The sequence below is a fragment of the Schistocerca serialis genome, chromosome 6, assembly GCF_023864345.2.
Source record: "Schistocerca serialis cubense isolate TAMUIC-IGC-003099 chromosome 6, iqSchSeri2.2, whole genome shotgun sequence".
NCBI lineage: Eukaryota > Metazoa > Arthropoda > Insecta > Orthoptera > Acrididae > Schistocerca > Schistocerca serialis.
Window position 1 is genome coordinate 535,995,783 of NC_064643.1, and position 22,365 is coordinate 536,018,147.

The window sequence follows — 22,365 nt, forward strand, 5'->3', positions numbered from 1 at the left end:
ATATTTCTACCAAAATAATGTTGTTCGCAGATGACACTAGCATAATTATAAGTGATGATAAAAAATCATTAACCACCACAACTGATATAGTCCTGAAATATATTCAACATTGGTTTAATGCTAATGAGTTAACACTTAATCTAAGTAAAACAAATTATATACAGTATGGCAAAGCAACTCAAGATATGGACCTCCAGTTAAAACTAATGGATAAGAAGATAGAGAGTGTACAATCCACAAAGTTTTTGGGCATGCACATTGATCAAAACTTAAGCTGGAAAGACCATCTCAAGTACTTATCCCACAGGCTCAATTCGGCATGTTTTGCATTGAGGATATTATCTAGAGTTTGCAGCACAGACTGTACTAGACTAGTGTATTTTGCTTACTTTCAGTCCATCGTGTCTTATGGCATAGTGTTCTGGGGTAAAACTAAATCAAGCTTAACAGATATCTTCAAATTTCAGAAAAGAGCTGTACGAATCATAACACATAACTCTCCAAGAACTCATTATAGGCCCCTTTTCAAAGAACTGCAAATACTCACAATACCATCACTGTATATTTTTAAAAGCATTCTGTGTACAAGAGCACATATGAAAAATCTACGTACAAATGAGGACTGCCATAATTATAATACTAGAACTCGTAAGAATTTGTATGTAGAAAGGGTAAGGATAACACAAACCCAAAAGCATGTAAGTTATTTTGGAATAAAACTCTACAATGCTCTGCCAGTGTACATGAAGGCAATAATAGATGAAGTAAAATTTAAGACTGAACTTAAAAATTACCTTTTAAGCAAAACTTTCTATGACGTAGATGAGTACTTTGATTGTGTGTAAATTTATTGCCAAAAATTTTAATTTGTATGTCTAAGCTTGTACTTTTAAAAAAGTCTTGAAAGTGATATTCCATTATTATGTCTGTAGTACTTGTCCTAGTATGATAACTTTGTTGTGACAATTCCTACATCATGTAAATGATATACAGGAAGATAATAAAATGAAAAATGAAATGAAATGAAATGAAATATTCCAGTGGGTATGATAACATATGAACAAAGTTAATCAAAGAGTGCTCATGTGAGCTGAGTTCTGTCTTAAGTTATTTGTGTAATCAATGTCTTATCAGTGGAACATTTCCAGACTGGCTAAAATATACTGAAGTTAAGCCTGTTTACAAGAGGGGGGCTAAAGAGATACCATCAAACTATTGACCGATTTCATTTTTGCTGGCTTTCTCAAAAATATTTGAAAAGGTTGCGTTCAAGCATCTCCTTAAGCATTTGACTGGAAATAATATATTGTCCAAGTCACTGTTTGGATTTCTTAAAGTTTCTGATGTAGAGAAAGCTATTTACACTTACAGTGAGAATGTACTTAATTCATTAGATAATAAATTAGAGGCTACTGGCATTTTCTGTGACCTGTCAAAAGCCTTTGACTGTGTGAACAACAGCATTCTCTTGAGCAAATTAGAATATTATGGCATCACTGGCAATGCTGCGAAATGATTTGAGTCTTATCTAACAGGAAACAAAGGGTGTCATTGCGAAATACCTGTGCAGTAAGCAGTTAGTCTGCATCTGACTGAGAATTAATTACATATGGTGTTCCTGAAGGTTCCATTTTGGGTCCATTGCTTTTTCTTGTGTACATTAATGACCTCTCATCTGTTACATTGCCAGATGATAAGTTTGTTTTGTTTGCAGATGATACGAACATTGCAATAAGTAGCAAGTCAAGTACAGATTTAGAAATAGCTGCTAATCAAATTTCACTGACATTAATAAGTGGTTTAAAGCTAGTTCACTGTCATTAAACGTTGAGAAGACCCACTATATGCAGTTCAGAACCTGTAAGAGATTTCCTTCCAGCATGAGTATAACATATGAAGACATGCAGCTCAATAATAAATACAGTTGGGAAGGGCATACCACAGAATTGCTTAAGCACCTAAACAAGGCTGTATTTGCCATGAGAATGATGTCAGATGTAGGAGATATAAATATAAAAAGACTTGCATACTTTGCTTACTTTCATTCTATTATGTCATATGGGATCATATTCTGGGGTAACTTGTCAAACCAGGCAAAACCATGTGATAAGAATCATTTATGGTGTAAATTCAAGAACATCTTGTAGAAACCTGTTCAAGGAACTTTGTATTCTAACCACTGCTTCTAAGTTTATTTATTCCTTAATGAAATTTTTTGCAAGTAATACATCTCTATTTCCATCCAATAGTTCAATACATAATATCAATACTAGGAAATAGAACAATCTACATAAAGACCTAAAATCACTTACCTTGGTCTGAAAAGGGGTCTAATATTCAGGGACACAGTTTTCAATAAATTGCCAGCAACCATTAAAAACTTGGTTTCGGATAAAGCACAGTTTAAACAGAGTTTGGAAGACTTTTTGATAAGCAACTCCTTATACTCCACAGAGTAGAGACTGTTAATATCTGTTATATTTCAGTTTTGACAACACTTGGTCACAACAATCAAGATTAGGTATTTTGTGTATGATAAATTTATTAATAGTGCATAAATGTGTTTCATTCTGACAGCATGTTAATTCTGTAAATATTAGCTGTTCCTGTTTCCTTCATTGTATTAACCTATTTTGACTATCTCCTGACAAATGATCAGGTTAGTAAGTATTATATTCAAATGTTTTGTGTTATACTTTCTGACATGTTCCACTCCCACATGTATCATCTCATGTTTTGGGTCTATGGAACGGAAACCGAATCTGATCTAATCATACATGGCAGAATGTACTTTTAAATTCTGTCATGTATGATAGCAGCCTAATAAATAGGCCAAGAAATGTATTTGTGTACTGACTTATTATAGGATGGAGTTCTTTAGTATCTATGGCTGAAATTGTTGCAACCACACTTTCAGAAATAGAAGACTTGTGCACTTATACCAGTTCAAAAACTTGAAAAAAGAGTGATGTGTCACTTGGAAGGGCTAGTTTCAGAGAGCTGGCATTACTGGCCAAGAAAATGTTCTTGTCTGTATTGTCTATTCTACAGAGCATTTTGCATGTGTTTGTTGTTGGCTCGAAGTGTCAGTTTGGAAACAACGTGCATACCAAGCAGACTGTGAATATGGTATAAAGAAAAGTAAGTGTATTTTCCGTCTAACATGCGTATTTCTTTATTGTGGCTATCAGCCTCCTCGCTAAGTACATAATTTAATAATTTATTTTACAATTTTTTTTAGTATGTATGAACGACTTTACAACAAAAGTCTCCTTCGAGTTCCATGCGCTACTGCCGTCTAGTGCGCAGGCGCTGATTTGCGACAGTTATAACCCGCGCGATTCGTGTAATGTAATAGGTCTACCAGAACCAGTCTGCAGTCCCAAACTTGTAAGCTTGGGACAATGCAGCATAGGTGTACACCTTAGACGCATCTTGTAATGGGGCAAACTGTCATAATTGTGCCAGAAAACCCTAGAAAAATACTACTGCGTTTGTAAGAAAAAGAGACTGACAACTAAGTAGCTAAAGTTTTAACAACTTCAACTTTTTTGCGAGGCCGCCACAGGCGCGAGGTCAGCGGTCTCCGACGCCCAACACTGCCACTGTACATCTAAATCCGGTGTCACCAATTTATTATGGCCGCTACGTAACATCATATTAAATGATAATTTCTGATACGCACATGCGAGAACATACGACTTTATTTCTCTTTCTCGTAAAACACAAAAGCGAGTAATCAACAAAGATTAAGAATAAACAGTTCTCAAATAATCAACGTCTTTGCCTCCGACTATTGCGCTGTGCGTAACTGTTTATGCTGTCTTCCCACATATTTTTGCGTCGGCAATGTATTGTCGCAAACGTTGCCGGGCAATAGTGGCGAATAATATTGTAGTAAATCTGGGTGCGATTCGTGTGGCCGCAATGTTGCCGGACAATATTGTCGGGATATACTGTTGGCAATATGTAATTTGTGTGGTCCATGTAAATGTATCAGCTAAAATTGCAGAAATGACGTTTATATTCCTCGCTTGTCACAAATACTTGACTTTTATTTCCGAATGTGCCGCGATTTCAGAGGGTGCGATTAGGCGGAACCTAAGAGTACAGCATAAAGTGGATTTGCTGTAATCTTTAAACAGGCAAAACCAAAGCGAGAATACAAGGCACGTGTAACACAGTTTACTAATTTAAACCTGCACGCGGGTGTAACAGCGATTTTCGATTGGCCTCCAGTCCTGACATTTCATTGGTCGCTTTTAACGCTATTACGGCGTGGTGGGAACATTGCCAGGCCTACTGGGCGCAGATCCGCAGAATAACTTTAGCTATACACAGTGCGTTCGTGCGTATTAGTGTACAACATCCGTTCATGAGTCATGCGCGTAAAGGTGTAGGGACAATAGCATGCACAACAGGCAGTGCCAAAGACGAATCCACGTTTACTTTCTTTTTTAACTTGTGAGTGGTGTGTCATTTATTTGTGGCTGACGATATGAACTACAGGAATAAAATTATTGATAGCTCTGTTGGTACTGTATTGACAATGAAGAAATTAAATTTTAAATGAGCAGAAATAGACAGACGTAGATTAATTTTGCAGAGACTTGGAATTCATCGAAAAAATACTTTTAACTGAAAGTGACACTACCAAATAATAGGTTTCTATCCTTGTGGTATCAAATTAAAGAACACTTTCTGAGTTCTACACACCGCTTATATCCAGACGCATATTACTTGTTTCTTTTGTGAAATTTTTGTAGTTGCTGGTAAATGGGATGGTTCCACGGCGGTTTTGGCGCAGCTGTACGTGATATTTATGCATCAAGGGTACCCACAGCGTGTCTAGTTCACTTTAATTATCAAAAGATTAGTCAGTGGAAATGAAAGTATTGTTGTATTGTTTTCCTGAATGAGTACATACTAGATTGTACAGGTGATAACATCCACATTTGCTCAAGATAACGGATTGATGTGCAGGTTTCCAGCTACCCCTAATGTTAAAAATTTTACTTGCGATGTGCTCCGTACATGCTAATTTATATCAATATTTTATGTAAGAACCTGGCTATTGTTTTATTAGTAATACTGAAATGTGGTTTTTTTTTATATAGATTGGGCCAAGTGCTGATTCCCATCGTTAACTTATATAGGCTGCTGATATTTTATTTGTCTGGAGTCCTTAAACTAGCCTATTAGCTTCAACAGCTGTGGTTTCATTTAAAAGTAGTATAGTGTATCACCTTTTAAACTTAATGATAAGTTCATACTTTGCACGAGGGAGAAAATAAACATTTCAACTAAGAAAATATTTTTCGGGCAGTAATATCTACTTAAGGCTGCTGGTTTCCTTCCTCAACTTCCTACAAAACACATGGTGGAATTGCTACACTAGTATAAATATTTGTGTAAAGAAAAAGTGTGAATCAGTATTTCTTATTATTTTTGTTTTCAGGGAGGCCCCAAACATTTAGGTATGCTCACAATATTGGAAACGATTTGTGACATTACCTGACTGCATCACCCAGCAGCAACAATGGGTGACAAAGTGTGAATCAGACAGAATAATGTATCAGTTTAACATGAGCACCTGAAGCTGGCAGAGTGCTGCCAAAGTGCATCATGCCAAGCTATTATTGATTGTAAACAGCAACTGGGGAGAATATGTATGTTGTTTTGTAAAGTTAAATAATGTTGATCTATTACTGTCTAAACATTTTCCTTGCTGCTTTTAAAAAGATGGTAATGATGCATTGGGAGAACTAAGAAATTAGTGGAAGCTCCTTACAGCATGACGGGGAGCAGAGGTAAATTCTGTGTGAAGTATGGCTACAGTTGTCAACTTTATGCGGAAAGATTAAAAGCTGACACAGCACTGGCAAATTCACAAATCATAAATGTTTTGTGTAACTGTAGTTGCAGTCACTTGATGGATGTGAAGATCTGTATCAGAGCAGTATTAATGTTATTCCCACAGGGATACTTACTTCCATTGTTACAACAATTCATCCTATAGTTAGATTTGTGTTACTTGAAGGTTGGTAGAGGATTAAGGAGGTAAATAAAAGTTGGGTATAACAGATGAATCTGCATGAAGTTGAACACTAGAAAGATAATAGAATATGAAGGGTAAAATCACTATGACACCAGTGTTTATTCTGACCAAAAACTTCTGCAGCTCTGTGGCATCCAAAGAGGAGAGAAACATCATTCACTGTTGTGTTCCAAGAACCAAGCAGATGTAATAGTCTGTTCCAGAGTTCACAAGTTTTGCATAAGTTTTATTGATGACTAATTTGATCTCTCAGGTCTTCTCAGTATGATTGGTTAATGGTGTGCTTTTGGGTGTTCAGCCAAAAGCCTACTGTTAATGATTGACTTCTTCACAAAAAAATCACCCAGTATTTTAAGGTAATAATATCATGTATTTAGATGTAACAACTGTGGAGGAATGAAATAGATCAATTCCATGAGCTCAGTTGTAGATAAAGTGAATGAAGATACTTTTGTGACACATACTGAAACTTTCTATAAATTGAAAAACTCCTAATTGAGTATTTATTTTGTACATTTGCTTCATTCATGTACATTGAAACAAAAAAGGGAGACAGGTATCATTTTTCTAAGCAAATGAGTCAAACGCTTTTTGGAAACTGCAAAATACTGCATCTACGTAACTACCTTGATCGAAGGCTTTCAATATTTCATGTGGGAAAAGTGCAAGTTGGATTCCACATGATGGATATTTCTGGAATACATGCTGGTTGCCATGTTGGAGGTCAATCTGTTCAAGATACCTCTTTTTGTTTGAGTTCAGAATATGTTTTAAGATCCTACAACAATCCAGCGTCACAGACATTGGACAATGGTTTTGTGGATCACTTCTACTTCCCTTCAAACAAATGGGTCTGACCTGTGCTTTCTTCCAACTACTGGGCATGGTTTTTGTTCGAGGAGGTGTGCAATAGATTATAGTTAAAAAGAAGGGGGGGGGGGGCTAACTTGACCATAAATTTAATATAGAATCTGATAAGGATCCCATCGTGCTCTGGATCTATGTTTAACTATTTCAGCTGTTTCTCAACACCATTGAGACCAACACTTATTTCACTCATCTTTTCAGTTGTATGAGGATTAAATCAAGGCAGTTCTCCTGGTTTTTCCTTCGTAAAGAAACATGAAAACGCAGTTAAGTATTTCAGCTTTTGCTGTGCCACCTCAATTTCAGTTTCTGTCTCATCTTTGAGTGACTGGACACTAACTTTGGATGTAGGCCTAGAGGAATGTTTAGTACAAGTCATCGGCTTTGACCATTGCCATAGGAAACGTGCAACAAACATCATAATCAATTTGGTGACTATAAAGTGATGTTATTGTCGTTTTTTCAAATGGACTACTGATCAGTCTGTCACCACAACCAGGTTTCTTTTTAGTATCACGTTCATGGCTTAAAACTGTGAATATGTGCACCAAAAGGTGATGTGACAGCAGCCATTAACATTATGTCACTGGCCAAAGCCAACGACTCATGTCGAACATTCCTCTTGACCCCTAACTTTCATGCCACTAATCTTCAGGTTTATGTATGACCAGAATTTCTGTTGTTTTTGTGAAAGATCAATTGACAGTGTTCTACTATGGTAGTCACTGATGGCTTAATGCTTTGCTCTCTTGACAGCCAATGTCTCAGAATCTCTTTATCTATAGCCCTATGCTGCGTTTTACGTCTATTATGCAGTAATCGTGTTTATTTAGAAGATCCTTTGCAGTGACTGTACACAAAGGAGATTCTCTCCCTCTACCAACTGTCCTACTGGGTACATATCTATACAGTGCATGGCCAGCTATTTCTTTAAACTTTAGCTATAGTTCATCTACATGCTCCTATCCTGTGCTAAAAGTTTCTATTTCCTCAATGAGATATGACACTACTGCTTTTTTATCTAGTTTACTGAACACTCATACCTTTCTATGTGTTTTAGTTGCCCTTTGTACTTTGGTAATTATTGTTGCCACGACCACTTCATTGTTCCTGGTACCAATTTTGATGTGGACATCTGCAGGTCTGTTCGTTGCCATTGGATCTACAATACAACATAATTCTTATTAACTTATAAAAATAAGCAAAGCAATGTAGATGACTCTGGGACAAGTAATTTAACATAACACACATGGGGCTGCAAATGTTGGGAAATACCCCAAAGAGAATGACAAATGTTGAACGTGTGATGTCACCAGATGACGTACCTTGCTGCACATGCAGTGACTGGACTTGGGTCATCCTACCCTTGCCAGTCATGGTCACTGCTACAAGTCACTCTTCTAGGTTACTCTGTTTTCACTCTTGCATTGTCTGATGTGATGTGGTAGTACTTGTAGTGGTGGTTATAAAGGACTATGATGAACTGGTTTACATTTAATGAGCTTGCAAACATGCATCTCTATTAATTCAACTGCACTTGTGGCGAGACATATTTATGCAGAATGTTTTCCATAGCATGATTTATCTTCTCATGTGTCATTTGCTTCTGTGGATTGTCGAATCCATAAAACAAGGACACTTTTTACGGAAACACTGAAGGCAAAAAATATATTGAGGGCAATAACACAGTGATCAGACATGTTGTGTTCTGAAATAAAGGTTACAGAATCTGACATATGAAATTATTTCAACTTTGTTGTATTTGTTTTGTAGGTTTACTGTGAACGCTTATAAAGTATGTTTTGTAAATACGTACAATAGCTTAAAACTTTTTTTTGTTTCGAATGTTTAAACATAAATGTCATCACAACTTTTCCACTGATACTGTATTTCAAGATTTTCCCGTCACAGGTGGATGTTTATCGTTATCTTCAACCTTCCAATATCTTGGAGGTGTGGTAATTTTGGGCCTCGTCCATGTGTAAGAAACCAAATTGAGGTAGCTGCTTTTACATCAGATGCTGAAAGAAATACACAACAAATCGTGGGCCAGTTGGATGTTTCGCAGTCAACAGTATGGCATGTGTGGGATGGAAAAGGCCTGAAAGCTTACCACATAGCTAAAGTTCACAAGCTGGACGGAAGGCCTTGCACAGAATTTTGTGTACTGTTTAATGCCTGGCAAAAGGAGACTAACTTTACTTCCATGGTTGTGTTTACTGACAAAGCAACATTTAATGAAGAATGATTCTTTAGCATCAAAAATAACATTTATTGGTCCAGTGCTAATCCACATCAAATGGACAAGCATGGACACCATGACAAATTTAAGATTAATGTATGGGCTGGTATTTTAGGCAAACAAATAATAGGACTGCTCATTTTACCTGATAATTAAAATGGCCATAATTGCTCAGTCTTTTTAAGGAATGATTACCAGAGCCGCTTGAAGATGTTCCTCCAGAAGTAAGCAACCTGTGGCTATAGCAGGATAGAGCTCCACCACATTATGCCATTACAACAAGAAAGTACTTAAATCAGGTATATCCAGATAGGTGGATAGGGCGCGATGGACCAATTTGCTGGCGAGCAAGATCCCAGGATTTAAACCCACTAGATTTTTTTGTTTTGTGGTCATATGAAGGAGCTGGTTTTAGCACCCCAGTAGAGTCCCAAATGGACCTGACAGCCTGCATAGCCATTGCCAATGCGGTAACCCAAAATACAGTGGGTATTTTTGAACTTGTGCGTGAAGGAATGATTGAGCGATGTAGTACTTGCATTCAAGCAAATGATTGAAATTTTGAATACCTTTTGTTAATATGATCAGTTGTAAATGTTGAAACTACAGAATAATTGTCCTCGCTGTAGCCAAGCAAAAGCCATTCTTATTTTGTGTTTCTTTCCTTTTGTCCCTTCCTTTTTTGTTTACAGACATTATTGTGTAAAGAAAACATAGGTCATTTATTGGTAACGACACAAATCGGAAACTTATATTTGTTTTACAGTACTTTGCAATAAACCAGCGAAGACTGTGTGACTGGTAAATAAAAAAACAAATTTTACCTCAATGTACACACACAATTGTCATAATGCGGTGAGAAAAATATTGCCTGCCAGACATAAGACTTGAACCTCAAGCCCCATGCACTAGTCATGCACATAGGCCAGGAGCTGCACCAACATGAACGCTCGACTTGACTGGTAAAATGAGGTATGCAACTGGTGTTTGTGCCATAAGGTATGTCACCTGGCAATGTCACATGCTCATTTGTCTTCCACTTTTGGAGATTTCCTGACATTTGTGGCCCGTGTGTCTTACGTTGAATTACTTATCTCTGTGTCATGTACATCACTTTGGAGGTATTCAAACATTAATAAGAATCACCCTGTATTTCCATCATGAGTGGGGTTCTGAAGTATCTGTTCCAAGTAGTTTTCATAGAAAGCATTTAGTAACATTTCACAGGATGTCTTATCATGCCCACCACTAACAAAACTGTAATTTTCTCAATTGATTGATGAATGATTCAAGCCTGCACCAGTGATTACAGTATGCTTGAGGGACCTACTTACAAGCAAGTTTTTGGTTGCATCAGGAAGTGAGACTTGTGGTTGATAGAAGGATCCAGTTACAGTTTTATGGCCACCACTGATACTGAGTCTTGAACAAACGATCTCACATGCAGCTTCTATTTCTATGTTGGTAGATTTCTGTGTCTTACCTATTGCGGCAAATATATTACCTCCATTTTCCATTAGCCTATCCTTTCAACATACACTTAAATTTTCCCCAAAAATTCCACAGCTACCAGCTTTAGGTTTTAAACAGCTTCATGTGCCTAGTGAGCTTTGCTACTTTTCAGGAGCACCTCAAACTTTTGGAATTTTGTTGTGAATACTTTGGCAGTTAACTACTCAGATTTTAATACTGTTGCCTGCGGGAGAGGGGCATTCCTTCGGGTCTTACACTCATAATCCTGTGTCTCCTACAGCTTTCATTATCTGACCGTATGGAGAGTAGCGTACTCCTTGCGTCCACCCCACACACACAGTCAGTTACCTAGGCAGCAGTCCCTGATGTGTAGTGCACACCCGACTCATTTAGGAGGATCCTACAGTTCTCAACCATATGGCGCAAGTCTTGGGAGTCGCAGCCTAGCTTTTCACAGAACATCCAAAGTCTCTGGTTCAATCCTTCCACTTGACTTGGAATCAGGGGGCCACTATCAGTTCTGGGACAATGCTGTAAATTGTGAGCTTTGTTGAAACTCGGTGCGCAAGACTGTTGTTCTCAGGCTTATCTGCTAGTCACTGGAATGATCCAACCATGACCTTGGAGTACAAACAGGCATTACTTGTTCCAATGTGTGTCACAGTCTGCAGTTAATTGCAGTCTGTTCCTTCAACGGCTGCTGAAATAGCCTCTTCAGCATTTTGACTGAGGCCTCCAGGCATACACACTAGGTGCACCTGGTGTTGATTTCTGTTCCTTGCTGCCATTTCTCTCAGGAATACCATTATTTGCTGTACATTTGAACGGCCGACAATTAATAGATTTTCTTGCTCTTGACCCAAGACAAAGCAGGTTTCCCAACAGGTGAAGTGAGTCCCACTGAGTTAGTTTCAGATCGGTATAACACCCTCAGTTCTCACAGTTTCTGTCCACCCTGTGGAGGATGGTACTACTTGCATACCACACAGTCAAGTGGATGAGTAATGACAGATCCCACACTTCCTGCAAAAGAGACAGGATCCGCAGGAGAGGATAGTACACGAAGTACCTCTGGTAAATTGACTCCTGTGAGCTGTCCCAACATACCAGTTTGCAGCAGCTGCCAATCATTTGACAGTAATAAGAGCAATTTCCAGCTGCTTACAAATGTCAGCTAACTCATCACATGTTCGAGTATGGCATTCAGTGAGCCTGCATTGTGGATGGTGCAGTGTTTTCCAGGACACTGGGTAAATACCTTTAAACTAAGCCTGCAGATTACCTTTTAAACTGTTGAGTGAAAACTATTACTAACTACCTTTAAGAAATGAAACAATTAGTACACAAAATGAGATTTCCATTAAGACAATAGAAAAACATGTGGTAGAAATTTCTAGATTCACTTTTTGAGTATGTAGTCGCCGAGAAACTCAAAAACAGCATTAAGTTACAATAAATGTAGATAATATACATGCCACTTGAAAGGGAAAAACAGATGTAACACAATATGTTAGTCATAATATGTCACAGTAACTATATCAAAATTGCTGATTTACTGCGAAATAGCATACCCATACGACAATGGTAACTTCTGAAAATTCTCAGAAATGAATGTTTATTTGCACAGATATACACTGAAATTCTGGGTGAACTATTCTTTGACAGAAACTGTAAATCACAAATGCTGATTTGCTGTGAAATGAGTTATCCATAACTCCTGTAACCTACAACAGGTTTCAAAAATATACTGTTGTAAGTGTCCAAAAATTCTCATAGATAAATCTGTTTCTCACATAAGTATACAAAGAAATTGGGAACAATAGTATTTGAATGAGGATAGGCCTACTGTTGCCAAAATTTCTGAAGAAGCACAATTTAAGTTTATTCCTACAGTTGACGATAGTAGTATGATTTATCATGGCTCTCACAAATGTTCAGAATTTAATAATATTTCGGGATACACTGATACAATCGGTGAAAGATTATCCAGAAGCAATGCATACAGTAAAATATTAGAATCTAGAATGGTTACGCTGATCCCATGGCACCCCCGTAAAAGCACAACCCATATTTTTTATGGTATTTAAATTTATGCTATTCCTTCAGCTCTAGAAACATTAATATCTTTGTTCTGAACTGAACTATGTCTGCAGTATAAAGTTTCTTTTGTCAACAGCCAAGGATCACTTGTTCTTTGAATGTGTTCTTTTATGTAACAGAAAATGTAGAAAAACAATAGTTATAAAACTTTCCACATATATGCACAAAGTATCTTTTGTTGCCAGTGCTAAAAGTAGTTAAGTTATCTTAGGTGTTATAAGCATTTTCTTGAAGCGCAATTTTGGGTTTGCCCCTTTTTAAACTAGTGTTATCCAATCATACCATTGTTATGTTAAGTCTAATAACACTGTTCCATAAATGTGCTGATATTTATTTAATGATTATCTGTTGCTTCAGGCCATTCTTTGTTATGGGATGATAACACCAGTGATAAGAGTACTTCAGGTGGGACCAATGACTTATGGTCGTGCCTGTCATCTACAGAGAATACTGGCAAAAGAACACACAAATGGCAACCCTCAGCTTGCTGGTTCATTAATTCTTGTTGAACATCCACCAGTGTATACCATTGGCATCCGGAAGAGGGAGGAGTATGCTCAAGATCAGTCACGTCTCTGTGCACTGGGTGCAGAATTCCATGTAGTGGATCGTGGAGGCTTGGTTACATTTCATGGACCAGGTCAGATGGTAGCTTATCCTGTGCTTAATCTCCGCTTTTGGAAAGGAGGTTTACGATCATATGTGTCTAGGTTGGAGAATACTGTAATACACACAATCAGTAATGGATTTGCACTGCAAAATGTCGAAGCGAGGCCTGCACCATACACTGGCGTCTGGCTTGGTAATGCAAAAATTTGTGCTATTGGGGTACGAGCAAGTCGTCAAGTTACAACACATGGACTAGCACTCAATTGCTGCGTAGATTTGGACTGGTTTAAGCACATCATTCCTTGTGGACTTGAAGGCTGTGAAGTAACCTCATTATCTCAACAGTTAAAACGAAAAGTTGAGATTGAGGAAGTGGTACCTTATTTCCTTACTGCTTTTGCTACTGTCTTTCAATGCCATCTTGCAGATTATCCTGCAGCAGAGAAACGGAAACTATATGTAGAAATGTGAAAGAGCTGACCTTATGTTGTGAAACTCATGCTTTGTATTTATAAAAATAAATGAGAAATGTGTTGTTCTCCCACCTGCTTGCTGAGGGAGGGAATAATTCTTCATTGGTCTCCCCTGGGATGCAAAATATCTGATGGAGATCTAATGAATGATCTTGTCTGTTATGTAATGTGTGAGGTTTTTGCAACATTTATTTTCCTTACAGTCAACTGTTTTGTTTTGATAGAATACATAAAGATTTGTTTTGTAATCACTTGTGTATAAATTGGCTGAAAATGTAATTTCCTTGTATTACTAAGTTTCAAAAATTAAGCAAGAAATGAGAAACCAATATAAGCATAATCTGTGATGAAATATCTGAAATAGAAGGAAAGAATACTACCTGATTCTTTAGCAACTTACTGAGACCTGAAGAAAGATGCGCTCAGCATATACAATAACTGTTGAACACTGTGTAGGCTTATAAACAAGGTGCTAATGACAGTAAAACAGCTTGCATTTTTCTACATTTACTATTTTTCATTTTTTGTCACAGTCTGCATCCTGTGATTTTTCAGGGCTTGTTTGTTATTTGGACTAGGTTATTTGAATCTATACTTTTAGTCCATGGTTATTGCCAAATGCTCTCCAGCATCTTGTTCAGCTCCTAACCCCTGGTTTCAGGTTGTTTTTCCTGTGTTTCAGTACCTGTACATCTTATTCTATTATTTAACAGAAGAGGTGCCTAGTAATGAGCCGGAGACAGAATAATGCTTAGCTTTTAGAAAAAAAATCCCTCAGAGTACTCTCTCTTTTGTATCGAAAGGGATTGTTAAGGTACGAATGCTAGCAGTTTAGCTGTGGCATTTTAATTTTGCTATTTTAATGATTAATAAGTAGAAACACATTCTATATTGAAACTTGAAACTTCCTGGCAAATTAAAACTATGTGCCAGACCAAGACTCCAACTTGGGACCTTTGCCTTTCGCAGGCAAGGGCTCTACCAAATGAGCTACGCAGGCACGACTCGCGCCCCGTCCGCACAGCTTTACTTCCACCAGTACCTTGTCTCTTACCTTCTAAACATTCTGTATTCTCCATCAACTAATTATGTATATGAGGTGGCTACTCATCAAATAGAAGAGGTGTTAAGCAGTAGACAGGCATGTAAAAGGATACGAACAAGTGCATTTTCAGTTTTTCATGGTGTAATGAATAATCCATTATACAGGGTATTTGAAAAAGAATGACCTGATTTTGGACAGTAATAATTACAAAACATGGGATGTGTCAGCAAGGAAATGTGTGTTGTTTGAATGGGCATGGTCTAGAGTTTCAGAAAATTGCCATTAGATGTCGGTCAGTGCATTGTCTCAGTTTGCAGTCAGTCAGAAGAAAGACGGTGTCCACTCAACAGAAGGTGTTTTGCTTGCTGCAGTTTGTAAAGAGTGAGTCATTGATCTCAGTCCAGCTTGCTTTTTGTCAGCATTTTGGCATTGATCCACATGCACCCAAAAAAATTCGTAGGTGGTATCGCCAATTTGAAGAGACAGGATGCTTGTGCAACGGTAAGAATCCAAGTTGACCTTACATTTCGGATGACATGTAGGAAAAATTCTGCAAATGTTTGAGTGTAGTCCTCGAAAGTCTACTCGCCGTGCAAGCAGAGGACTAGTCTGGCGAGCGTTAAGGTGTCATTTGGTCTACAAACCATGCAGACTGCAATTAGTGCAAGATCCTTGGTTTGGTGCTAAAAGGAAACAGGTTGACTTCAACAGTGCTCTGCTAGAGGACATGTAGGATGATACAGTTTCTGCCATGGTTAATTTTCAGTGATGAAGCAACATTTCATGTTAGCGATAAAGTAAACTGATATAACGTACACATATGGGGACCACAGAACCCTCATGACATTATTGAACATAAAAGAGACTCACCTAAAATGAACTTTTTTTCCATTTCTCGTAAAAAATTGTACTGTTTCTTCTTTTTTGAGGAAAACACAATGACTGAAATGAGCTATCTTCAAACACTCCAGAATTATCTTTTTCTGTAACTTCAGGAGGGTTTCGATGACTTCATTTTCCAACTGGATGGAGCTCCACCGCACTGGCACAACAACATACATCAGTTTCTGAATGACACTCTGCCTTAGAGCTGGAAAGGGCACACACAACCCTGAAACACTATCTTGCATTCTTGTTCTCCAAAATAGTCGGACATTGCCCCATGCAATTTTTTCTTGTGGAGATATGTGAAGGAAAGTGTGTTCATTTCCCCTTTACCTCATGACGTAGAAGAAGTGAAGAACAGAGACCATAACTTCTGTAATACATTGTGCAATGTTTATGATGAATTTAGCTATTGTCTAGATGTTGTTCATGCTGCTGATGATGGACACACGGCATTTGTTATAGCATAGCTCAAAACTTTAAGATTTTGTGAGTATTTTGTAATATAGCCCATTTTTGTAGTATGTTTTTATCAGTAAATATGGTGTTTTGAAATGTGGTCATTCCCCTTTATTTCTGGATTCTCTTCCACTGACATTACAGTCACATATCTTGTGACCATCCTCAGAGTGAGCCAAGAGACTGATGACTGTGCTTAGAGTGGCATTATATGCTCCACATGATATACCATCAAGTGTACCTTGCAGATGTGAGTAAATTTGATTGGCAAGTCATTTAATAAATTGTGGTAGCAGTTTTAATTCAGACAAGATATGGAATCCAGCCTTTGCTAAAATTAAATTGCAGACAAGCTATCACAGTACTGTCATCGCTGAATCTACATCGGCTAAGGACTCGATGATTTGAGCATTTTCTGTACCTGCCACAGGGGGTGCTCAGTGCAAGTTACACCTCTTCGTCACTGATCAGTATCTGTGATTCCAACCATCAGGTGCATTGCTGCCATTTGGCCAGTCTGTAGGCTCACTCTGAGAATGGCCACAAGATATGTGACTGATATTTCAGTGGAAGATATGGAATTTTAGTTACTGCATTCTAGAAATGTAATGAATTAGGATGCAAGCAAAGTTAGAGGGAGAGACTGAGACTGGAACTACTTTATGTAAAAGATTAACTAGTTATCATCCTTTATTGGATAACAGGTTTCTTTAAATTAGTATGGCTCATACACCGATCAGCCTGATAATTATGACCACCAACCTACTATTGATAGAAACCCATCCAGGGGATAGCAGTGTCACCTGATAAGGAATGACTGCTAGCCAGACACATGCAAGGTGCATGTAGTATCAGTGAGCATGTTCATGTGTAGAATGGGGAAGGTGCGCAATCTATTTGAGTTTGACTGAGGGCAGATTGTAATGGCCTGGAGGCTCAGCTTGAGCATTTTGGAAACTGCGCGGCTTTTTTGGTGCTTGAGGAGTGCTGTGGCGAGTGTCTTCAACATGTGACAAAAGCAAGGTAAAACCATGTCCAGACGTTATGGGATTGGGCAGCTACCCCTCATTACAGATGTTGGACATTGTAGGCTGGCAGGCTGGTAAAACAGGACAGGCAGTGGACTGTGGCAGAACTAACATCAGACTGCTGGGCAGACTACAAGTGTGTTTGGAGCACATTGCATCAAACACTCCTCACGATGGGACTCCGTAGCCAACGACCAGTGCATATGCCAATGTTAACACCACGACATCGGCAACTACGTCTGCAATGGGCACGTGACCATTGGTGCAATGGCAGTGTGTTGCATGGTATGATGAACCCCAATACCTTCTTCATTGTGCTGATGGGAGGACGCAAATCCATAATTTTCTAGGGGAAAAGCTTCTTGACATATGTACTGCGGAATGGAGACAAGCTGGCATTGGCTCCATTATAGTGTGGAAAACATTCACATGGGTATCCATGGGGCTAGTGGAGCTCATGCATGTGCACCATGATGGCCAAGGAGTATCGTATCCCGGTTGCAGACCACGTACACCCCTTCATGATGATCCTGTTTCCTGACTGCAGTGGCATTTTTCAACAAGATAATGCACCATGTCACAGGGCTAGGAATGTGATGGAGTGGTTTGAGGAACACAGGGGAGAGTTCCAGTTGATGTGCTGGCCTCCCAACTCGCCAGTTCTGAACCCAATCGCACACACATGGTATGTGATTGAACATAAAGTCAGAGCTCATTGCTCCCTCCCAGGAATTCACGGGATTTAAGTGACTTGTGTGTGCAGATGTGGTGCCAGTTCCCTCCAGCGACCTAGTAAAGCTTCATTGCTTCCATGCCATGATGTGTCGCCACTGTTATCCGTGCCAAGGGTGGACATACCGGTTATAAGGCCGATGGTCATAATGTTATGTTTGATCAGAATATCTAGTCTGAGCCTGGTATTCATGAGATTAAAGAAAATTTCATTCAATGCTCTTCTGTAGAACAACTTGGTTTACTTGTGATCCTGAGTAGTGCATAGACTTTTTGAAAAATAAGAAACAAAAATTGATGTGTTCTGTTCTAATTAGGATGAATATTTTCATTTAGAATACACTATTGTGCATATGAATCATGTTTTACTTCTGGCAAAAGGCACAGGTCCAGATATCACCATCAGACATGCCTGAAATACTTTTCCATTGTTTCCCATTCCATCTTCCAGTAAATAGGGGATTCTACAATTGTAATATTCTGTGGCTTACTGCCTTTCTATCTGTTTGCGTAGAAACTTTCCCATGGAGGTTAATGATCGATAATCTCAAACTCGCTTAAAGTGGATAGTTAAAGAAAAAGATTTAGATTTTCTTCAGGAATGGTTTCTTTCAGAATTCTTGATTTTTGTTGATAGGAAATGAAAGCATACAGTTAAACATCACCGTGAGGAATGTGTTGTTGATCATACTTTTCTATCCATTGATGGACTTCAGTAATAGTGTCTAAAATGGATCGTTGACAGTGAGCTTTACTCTATGTCACATTTCTTGTTATTTATACATGCTAAGAAGATGAAAGATAAAAACAAGCATGTTCTAATCGTCGAAAATAAAGTGGAGGGTATTGGTAAGGGGAAATCTGTAATAAAACTTTCTCATGGTTATAGGTTAGGTGTATGAAAAGTGAGAGTATTAATAGATGTATAGAAATGCTGCAAAACTTCATAGTCTAAACTGACAGCCAAGTGGGTCCATCAAAACGGAACCAAGTGCAGATCCAGGAAGGGTCTGGAGGAGGAGTTCACAGTCTATTACAATCTTACATCCCCCCAACTACCAAATTTAATTTGGCATCAGCCTCACTTTTGATGTGCTAGACTTGCCTGTGACTATAATAATAAAATATATATAATATTTAAATACATAGTAGTTATAAAGTCCAGGAAATTTTTCCAAAGTCAGTTCAGATAAATGGCTAAGAACAACATAAATAATGTTACAGTACATGAAACAAACTCTCAAAGTTTTTTGTTTTTCTTCGTGAATGTTTTGCATGTGTATCCTTCACCAGGCAACACACACCTAATTGGTAGTCCAATTCTTCTCATATCTAACCCAGCATATCAGGGCTGATGGTAAGAACAGCTGCTGCGATGCAGTGTCACAGATCTTCGTGGTTCAATGGTAGAGGTAGAACACAAACGTTATCCTTGATGTAACTCGCGCAGGAAAACAACTGTGGTGGTCACTTGAGTGGCACTAGGTCAACAACTACAAAATGTGATGTGGCAACCTCTCATTCAGATAATCTCGTACACAAGTGTTGCAGTGGAGAGGCATTATCTTGTTGAAAGATGACATCCTTCTATCGGTTTCAAGTTGCGGTATGAGCCACAGTTGCAGCATGTCAAGATAGGTGGTACCATTGACAACTCTCTCAGTGAAGAAGGGTCCATAGTTTGACATGTTTCATAGTTGCATGTGGATTGTCTGTGCCCGATGTGGCTGTCTTGTGGTGCTTGAGCATTCCCAACAGATAAAAGGTGACTTATTCATTAAAAGATTAATTTTCGTATGAAGTCACCATTTTAGAGATGGTTGTGTATATCACTGCAGAGTGCACAATTTAGTGTCATTACTTATGGCTTGGAGGAGCTGCAATTTGCAAGGCTTCACTCTTAATCACCTGTGAAGTATTCTCCACACTGTTGGCTGAGGGATGTTCAGTTCTGCACTAGCTCAATGGTTAGCCTGTATGGGACATCACAACATCACGTCACTCACACAACCCACTATCTGTTCTAACACACGTTGTTGGCCTGAATGTTTTGAATAGCACAAATAACTCTTCAAATTTCTTGTACCACATCACTATGGTGTTTTAAATTGTTGGTGTCTTGTGAAACTTGGCATGGGAAGCCCGTAGCATACTCACTATGGTTGGCAACAGGCAAATTCTAGCACACAAAATGCATTCTCTCTCTGGTTTGACAAAATGCTTTCTCTACCAGGTTCACCACCATTTTCAGCAACTGTTGTCGGTGGTACCACTGTCAGTCATTTTACAAATTAACTTGCCGGCAACACATTCAAGAAAAAACATTGAGAAATTTTCTTGTACATAGAAAGTCCAGGTTGGACTATCAACAATATTATGAAAAGGATAGACTGCTACTCACTTATTTGTTCGCACAAGCAGGCATAGCTAATACACATGTGATTGCAATCTCTCTCCAGAGCCACAGTGGTCAGAGATATCGGTCACATGTACATTAGCTACGCTTCTGTGTGTGTGTGTGTGTGTGTGTGTGTGTGTGTGTGTGTGTGTGTGTGTGCACGCGCGCGCATCCGTGCGTGCTTTTCCTTTTGGCCAAAAGCTCAGTGTGTAACTGTCTTTTCATTGTGCCTGTCTGAAACTCAACATGCTGTCTTTACGGGAGTAGCATTCTATCTTTTTCATAATATTGTTCATTTACCTATACTGATCTTTAAAATTGTTTTGTAGACTTTATAATTACCCTATACAGTATGTCCCAGGAGGAATGACCAAAATTCAGTAACATGAGAAGAATGATCATTCAAAGCAATAAGGTCAACATGGGCTCAAAACACGTAGCTTAAGGAGCCATGACCACTTGTTCATCTTTGCTACTGTGAAACACATCTCTTCTACTGAACAAGTGCTCATAGTTTTTAAGGTATGCATTTTAGAGCCCATGTTTACTAGACTTTTTTTTACATACCTCTCAAAATATGGAAAGAAAGAGCTTGGTTGTGTCATAAGATAAAAAAGTGCTCATACATCTTCAGGTATGTATTTTACAACTCGTCTGTACTAGACTTTTTTTCTTCAAATGATTGTTCCCATCATCCATGACTATTGACCATGCCTCTGACACCCTGTATATTAGCTATCATAAATTGTTTACGAGATGGTTTAGCACCCGTACATTACTTTAATGTAACCTTTTGAGAAATTACATTTCAGAGAAATATTGCCTTTGGGAACCATTCATCCAACCAAGCGAGAATTTCATATTCTAGCTTTTGTTTTGTGAACTATACAGATAATTGCAACAAGTTCTCATAACTTTGACAAAATCAGAATTAGCATGATACAAATCTGAAGCGTCAATTCACCATTATTAATATTTCACCTACCACTACAAATGTGAATGCAGGTTTGCAGACTATGGTTACGTGAATGTGTAAATCATGGAATGCTGTTGCATTCAGTCATTTCTGCCTACATGTAAGGAAATCAGTCTTTCTGTTGTTTTCTTCCAAGTATGTGTATGTGGGAGGATGTTCTTCCTCTTTGTGTCTCAGCATACTCTACTTCATACCTGTTGACTTTCAAACTGTCAGATTTGTTGTTAGCACAAAGTACAATCAACCTGTGAATGAGTGCCTTTACCTTTATGTAGCTGAATTTTCTCCGAAGGCAGTTGGAATGCAAACCCACCAACACTCACAAGAAACTGAAAATTTGCTTGTAATTTTCTATAATTCCTTGCCATTTTTTGAGAGACTTAGTATGTATGCTACTTTACTCTCTGAAAATTAGCTGAGAAATTTGGGAAATTATGTATGTAAAAATATAAATGAATATAATAGAAAGAAACATTCCACATGGGAAAAATATCACATCTTGGCACAGTGTTACACCGTCCGGGTTATCTGGATACTTCCCACTGACACCAACCTATCAGAACTTCAGAGATGGGAACTTGCCCTTCAATATATCCTCTCTTCCCGTTACCCGCCAGGCCTGAATCTCCGCTAATTTCAAATTGCCGCCCCCGTACATCACTTGTCACTCAACAACATCTTTGCCTCTGTACTTCCGCCTCGACTGACATCTCTGCCCAAACTCTTTGCTTTTACATATGTCTGCTTGTGTTTGTATATGTGCGGATGGATATGTGTGTGTGTGCGAGTGCATACCTGTCCCTTTTTCCCCCTAAGGTAAGTCTTTCCGCTCCCGGGATTGGAATGACTCCTTACCCTCTCCCTTAAAACCCACATCCTTTCGTCTTTCCCTCTCCTTCCCTCTTTCCTGATGAAGCAACCATGGGCTGAGAAAGCTTGAAATTTGTGTGTGTTTCTTATTGTGTCTATCTACCAGCGCTTTCTCGTTTGGTAAGTCACAGCATCTTTTTTAATATATAA

General features: G+C 38.4%; 1 protein-coding gene across 8 annotated transcripts; it reads left to right on the forward strand.

The window, feature by feature from the left end:
* The first annotated feature begins 4,308 nt into the window (after positions 1 to 4,308).
* LOC126483867 (putative lipoyltransferase 2, mitochondrial) lies at positions 4,309 to 14,328 on the forward strand. Of its 8 annotated transcripts, none has more exons than XM_050107091.1 (3): positions 4,309 to 4,464; positions 5,459 to 5,669; positions 13,098 to 14,328. In XM_050107091.1, the coding sequence occupies exon 3, from the start codon at positions 13,116 to 13,118 to the stop codon at positions 13,818 to 13,820; it is 705 nt and encodes a 234-aa protein (XP_049963048.1). In that variant the 5' UTR covers positions 4,309 to 4,464; positions 5,459 to 5,669; positions 13,098 to 13,115; the 3' UTR covers positions 13,821 to 14,328. The 8 variants fall into 8 exon arrangements, with proteins under 8 accessions (XP_049963048.1, XP_049963051.1, XP_049963053.1 ...); XM_050107094.1 differs by having other exon boundaries at positions 5,459 to 5,477; XM_050107093.1 differs by lacking the exon at positions 4,309 to 4,464 and adding an exon at positions 4,561 to 5,059.
* Positions 14,329 to 22,365: the final 8,037 nt, after the last annotated feature.

Excerpts from the sequence above, each read along its gene's own strand:
- LOC126483867 (XM_050107090.1), top strand. The coding sequence starts at position 11,837 with ATGGCATTCAGTGAGCCTGCATTGTGGATGGTGCAGTGTTTTCCAGGA. Across the intron at positions 11,891-13,097 it reads AGTGTTTTCCAGGACACTGG|GCCATTCTTTGTTATGGGAT; the intron begins GTAAATACCTTT and ends CTGTTGCTTCAG.